This window comes from Loxodonta africana, chromosome 15 (genome assembly GCF_030014295.1).
Source record: "Loxodonta africana isolate mLoxAfr1 chromosome 15, mLoxAfr1.hap2, whole genome shotgun sequence".
NCBI lineage: Eukaryota > Metazoa > Chordata > Mammalia > Proboscidea > Elephantidae > Loxodonta > Loxodonta africana.
In genome coordinates this window covers 2,105,016-2,111,015 of record NC_087356.1, presented here as the reverse complement: position 1 = coordinate 2,111,015, position 6,000 = coordinate 2,105,016, and the positions used below count along the sequence as shown (strand labels likewise).

Below are 6,000 nucleotides of genomic sequence, written 5' to 3'. Positions count from 1 at the left end.
CCCTCGGCCCTCTGTGGCGTCCCGGATTCTCAGCGGCGCTCCCGGGAGAGCCCGGCCGGCGGACTGAGGGGGTTTTACCTGAGCCTGGGGCCGCACCCCCAGATGCGTCTCCGCCGGCCCCCAGCTCCCGCCCGCAGAGCAGCGTGGGGACCCACCCCACCCGGGCTCCGGCTAGAGAACGGGGCGACGGCCCCCGCCCCTCACTACAATTGAATGTCGCGCCAAGTTCCATCGGGCACCCGGCCGCAAGATGGCGGCCGCGGGGCCCGACAGTCACGCTCCGCGGCGCCCTTGACCGGCTCCGGCGGCCGCACCACCAACCTTGTCGGAGAGAAGCCCCGCGCGCTCGCGAGGGGCGGGAGGAGGGGGTGACTGGCACTCGGAGGCCCCAATGAGCAGCCAGGAGGCCGCGCCGCGCCCAATCAACGGCCGGGGCGGTGGAGCGTGGCGGGAGGCCGCGAGCCTTCTGCGCATGTGGCGCCGAGGGGTGCCTGGGAGCTCTGGGGCTTCTGGGCCCGGCCGCCCGCCTCGCTCCTTCCCGCGCGCTGTGCACCGCGGCCCCTGTGGCGGCTCGGGGGCGCCAGGAGACCGGGAACGCCTCCGCGGCCCCTGCCATGCCCGGCTCGCGCCCCAGGGCGGACTTTTCCTCAGCAGTTGATGCAGACGGCTGAGGGGCGGCTGCGGGTCTCAGCTCAGTGAGGCGAGCTCCGGCCGGCCGGCCAGCTGAGGAGAGCTGCGGAAGGGCGCCTGCTCGCTCCCGGTCCGGTTCCCCTGCCACAGCCCGAGCGCGGCATGTTCCCGCGGAGGCCGCCGGCCGCCGTGGCCGCTTGGCTGGCGGGCGCGGCGGCGGCGGCGGCGGCGGCGGCGGGGGCGCGGGCCGGGGGCCTGCCGGCGCTGCTGGCCAGCCAGTGCCGCTTCGTGACGGGGCTGCGTGTGCGGCGCGCGCAGCAGATCGCGCAGCTCTACGGCCGCCTCTACTCGGAGAGCGCGCGCCGCGGCCTCCTCGGTCGCTTGTGGCGCCGGCTGCGTGGCCGCCCGGGCCCGGTGAGCAGCCTCATGGCGGCCCTGGCCGGCGCCTTCGTGTGGGACGAGGAGCGGATCCAGGAGGAGGAGCTGCAGAGGTGGGTCCGGGGTGCGCTGCTCGGCCGTGCGGCGGGGGCGTCGGGTGGCAGGGGGTCCTGGGCCGGGTCTGCGGTGACCCGGGGCGGTGCCCTGGGTGGATCCGGCCTCCGCCAGCCGCGTCCCTCTCTTGCCCCTTTTGTGTTGATTTCGGGCGGAAGGTGTGGCAGCCTGCGGGCGGCGAGGTGCGGCCTCGGGACCCTATGGGCGCTTCCACGCTGCCCTTCAGGGGCGCCGGGCGTCCGTCGGCGCCGGGTTCGGGGTTGATCCGTGTGCTCCTCGGGTCTGTCAACCGAGAACCTGGAGCCGGACGTGCGGCTTCGCGTGGGACGGAGACTCGGAGGGGGAGCAGGACGCGAAGGGAACAACGTTGGGGAGGGAAACGGGGACGTGGAGGCAGAGGCCGTTGCGCGTGTCGCCCCCAAGGCCCTGAAGGGTGCAGACGCCCCGCAGGCTTTCAGCGTGGCCCGGGGTGGCGTTCTGCAGTTTGCCGAGTGGCACCCCCGTCGGGGCAGAGTCGCGAGGCTGGGAAGGCCCGGCGTTTAGCCCGGAAGCGCCCGGCCGGAATTTCGGGAGCGCGGGCGCCGCGGGCTCCGAAGCCGTGCAGACGCCACACTGCCGTGCGAGGAGCCGGGCGCCGCCGTGGCTCCGAGGCTCCGCGCAGCCTCAGCGTTTTCGGGTGCCCTCGGGGAAGCCCCGTCGGCGCTGCCTTTGCGTCCGTCGCCTCGGGGTTCTGGCTCTTGGTCATTTCTGACCTGTCTTCCATGGGGCTTATTCACCTCCCCCGACTCTGCCCCTTCACGCGGAAGCGTGTGTGAGGCTGATTTCAGGACCCTGGAACAAACCCCTCTCCCTGATAAATCCCACACCAAGCCATGACCCATTGCTGTCGCGTTGATTCTGACGTATAGCGACCCCATAGGACAGAGTGTAAGTGCCCACAGGGTTTCCAAGGAGCAGCTGGTAGATTCGAACTGCTGTCTTTTGGATAGCAGCCGTAGCTCTTAACCACGGTGGTCACCAGGGCTCCGATAAATCCCACACAAGTATGTTTATTCTAGACATTTCTTCAGTAGGGAGCTAACCATTTCACAGTTTTTGGTTAAGTAAAGTCTATTTTAAGAACTGGGAATATTTTTCCTAGCGGTGAGGATGGCTGTTTTATAAACACCATTTAAAATCAGAACCACACACAACCTTATTCACAAAACTGGGGTAGCAAAGCCTGATAGGTAGATCGCCTAATTTACATTGTATTCTTTTGCCACTTGTCCATTTGCTTTAATCAGTCTCAGGTGTGAGGAAATAAAAATTATTACTAGATGAAAACTTTTAAATTGCACCATTATTAACTGTTTGAACTTTCATTATTCTATTTTTGACAATATACCCCTGTTCCACAGTGGTGAGGTTTGGGATAAAAATCCCCAACTGGATCTGTTTGTGGAGGAGGGGATAGCCTAGGTGTACTGGGTGCCAAAGAGGGAAGATGATATCTTGGAGGCAGGCGCTGAGTAGTTTTGAGGCTTAGGTGGTAGATGACACTGTTAGGCTTACTTCATGTGTTTTCAAGGATATGTTCTAGAGCCTCTGTTCAGCAGTTCTCTCCTTCACGTGAGCTGGAGCAGAAAAAAAAAAAAAAATCCCGGCTAGGCAATGAGTGTGGTGAACATTTGAGTCAGTAGTCATTCATTGCCCGCTGTGGTGAGGTAGGATACCAGGCGAGGTATCCCTTCTTTTACCCTCCCTTCCAGCTGTCTCTGAAACCGCAGTACAGTTGAAACACTCTTGGTTCTAACCCAACTCCTGAAGAGGCATTGCTCCAGGTTACCAGCTTTGGAATTTCAGAAGGTCAAATGAAGGCCAGCCAGAGCACTTCTAAGGTGCCTTTGACCGGCTTCTGGGTGGTTCTGTTAAAGCTCTCATTTAACATTTCATTGTCCAGTTTACACTTGAATTGTTTTTCTCATGCTTAAAATTGGATCAAGTTTTCTATCCTGAGGTTTTTTTTTTTTCCCCCTAACATTTGCAAAGTCATATAATAAAGCTTTTCAGTATTCAGCTACATCTTGGTTATACTGTGGTTCTTTAGCTCTTTGTTTTGAGAGCTTGTCGTGTTTGTATTTTATTGAATAAAATATTCTGGGTACAGGTTAATTTTTCTTGCTTGGTTTTTAAGTGTTCTGTTTGCTTTAAAATAAGCCCCGCTGAGGTTGTCATAGCTAGCTTGTGACATTTTAGATTTTTTTTTTCTCTTGTTAGTTGATTTTGGGTAGCTTCCATAATGGAGCACAGTTGAGTGTTTCCCGGCAAGTGCATTTCTTTTTCATTGTTAGTGGATGAAAAGCCTGATTGTCACATGGCCCCTAAATCACAGCTGTTGGCTCTTTCTGTGCTGTTTCTGTACCAGCTTGTCCTGGTGCAAACTAATTCTGATACTGCTGTCTGGGCTAAGCAGTGATGGGGTGGCAGGTTATCTCTTTGAAGGTATGCTTTAAACTGGCATGTGTTATTTTTATATTATTTGAGTTTTAATTCAGAATGAAGAATAACCTTGCTTTCTATTCTGTTGCACTTAAGAACATCTTAATAAAAATTTTTTTTTTTTTTTTTTTTAGGATCTCATTAATCTAGCAGCAGCAAGGAAATTCTAGAAAGGAAGCAACTTGTGTAAAGTGATTTTGACTCACTGCTAGGGCCAGGAGTAGAAATCAGATCTTTTGATGCATGCATGTTTTAGTATTCTTACCCAACTGGCTTCAATTAAACAAGCAAACAAAGTAACTTTTGATCACTGTTTTTGAAATACTGATCAAAAGCAAGCTGTTATTTTGTGAGCCCAGGGCAAATTTTAAGGAAAAATATGGTAGCAATTTTTTATTGCTTTGCAAAGTTAAAAAAACTAAAGCATTAAAAAAGAGGAAGGAAGTTAAGAAATACGGAGAGCTTGGGGAAAGTGTTCCATAACCCCCTCCCTCCCATTTTTTAAGTTACGGTTCATTGCTCTAGAAATTTGAGTAAATAGGTGCCAGTAACGTTTCATGAAGAAAATTGGCTATTACCCCCCATTTCTGTCTTCCAGGGCATTCAGAATAACTTTAACCTTTCAGTAGGGTATTAGCTAGATAAATCATCAACATAAAGTCTTTTTGGCTTAAAGGAATTATTACTGTTTTTTGCCACTGTCACTTCAGGGTGTCTTATTGACGTACCCTTCCTAGATAACCAGAACTACATAAGAGCTGACCTCAACTTTTTGAGATTGTCTTCATTATTTAATGGTTAACTGGTTAGCCCAGAATTGCAATGAGTTCTTTGAAGTCTTTTATTTCTAGGTATGTCACATATCAATAGTACTTGAAAATTCCTAACTTTGACTTAATTTGGGATTTGAGGAGGGGAGCATGTAAGATGAGGCAGGTGTCTTGTTGACATTTCTAATTGCAGGGTTGGCTCATTTGAATAATTTTGGAGTTTTATATCAAGTTCTAGACTGAAGGCAAGACCACTAGGTGAGCCAGATGTGTTGTTATTCTGTTTTCATGGTTGTATGTCCCTGTCTCCATAGCTGTCAGTCCAGCCTTTAAATTAAATACTGAAATGGAAGCATTGACTTTCTTTGATCCACTGCTTCTGTTACTCTTTTGGGAGTAATCTCTTTTGTCCTTCTTTTCTCTCCTTATTACTTGTTGAAGTCTCTTAGATACCAAGGTTTGGGTGCCCTTCCTGTCAAAACAAGATTTGGGAGAAAAGGCTACAGAGATATGTATAGAGGTTTTTCCTTTCTCCATGTCTATGACAGTGAGTGACTTTTTGCTCCTGTGTGCTAATTATGTCTGCCATGTCAACATTTAGAAGTTGAGAGGTCCCTCAGGAATTGTTAAACCTTGGGGCTTAATAACTATATTAGTAATTTGCATTTGCATGATACTTTCTAGCTCCAGCATTCATACTGTGCTTTTGAAAGAATGCCTTCACAAGACATTTCCATCTCTTTTCCAAGACTTAGTCTCAAAGTTTTAATCAAGGCTACCTAGTGACCTTTCATTATATAGGAGAAGCTGATTAAGCAGTGGGTCAGAGGCTCTAGTCCATCTTGGGTCTTAGAAGGCCATTAAAAAATATTGCCTGTAGACATTCATCTTAAAACTTCATTACTTTGTAATTCTTTTAGGAGCCCCTGTTGTTTTAATAAGACATTCTACTGGTGGAAACATCCCTGCCCTTTTTCATTATGTGTTAAGAATGACATTCAGGAGCGATATTTAGTTGTTATTGAAGGAAAAATGCCATAATCGGTACCATAGGATACCTGAATTTTTCTGTGAGAAATCTAGATGTGATTTTGCTTTTGCTTTCTCCTCTGCAAGATCTTCTTGCCTGCTCTAAGGCTTCTTCACTATTTCTATATACATTTGCAGTCAGTCTTGGTTTTAAACTTTAAATTACGAATTAAAACATTTTTTTTTTTTTGCCCAAACTTTAATGTAAATTGTATCGGTCAGAGTTCTTGGTTGCAGACAAAGAAACTGAGATTGCTTAACTTAAGCCAAAAAGGAACAAACTACTAAGTGGAGAAGGGTATTATGTCACTCAGAGCACTGACAGGAAGACCAGTGTATAGGTTGGCTGAGAGAGCAACCCTGACCTGCAACAGGAGTGATCTATTTAGGGCAGTGTTGCTTGTGTTGCTGCCCCTAGACCAGTTGCACTGTTGGACTCTTCAACCTCCGTGATCACTGAGAATGATGTCCAAAAGCTCCTGTGCCTTTGTGTTATTTCCATCAGATGCAAAGCCTGTATGAGGAGTCTCTAACCTCACTTAATACAGAGCTGTGCTCTAACTACTAAGGTGCAGGTGCCTCATCGCACCTATTTTGG

General features: G+C 50.5%; 1 protein-coding gene across 1 annotated transcript in view; it reads left to right on the top strand.

Annotated features, from left to right (window-relative positions):
• The first annotated feature begins 554 nt into the window (after positions 1-554).
• Positions 555-6,000, top strand: part of STARD7 (StAR related lipid transfer domain containing 7) — a 28,638-nt gene continuing 23,192 nt past the window's right edge. Inside the window, exon 1 of the mRNA XM_010601356.2 lies at positions 555-1,121. Coding sequence (XP_010599658.1) covers positions 793-1,121 — 329 coding nt within the window. The 5' untranslated portion in view covers positions 555-792. The remainder of the gene's footprint in view (positions 1,122-6,000) is intronic.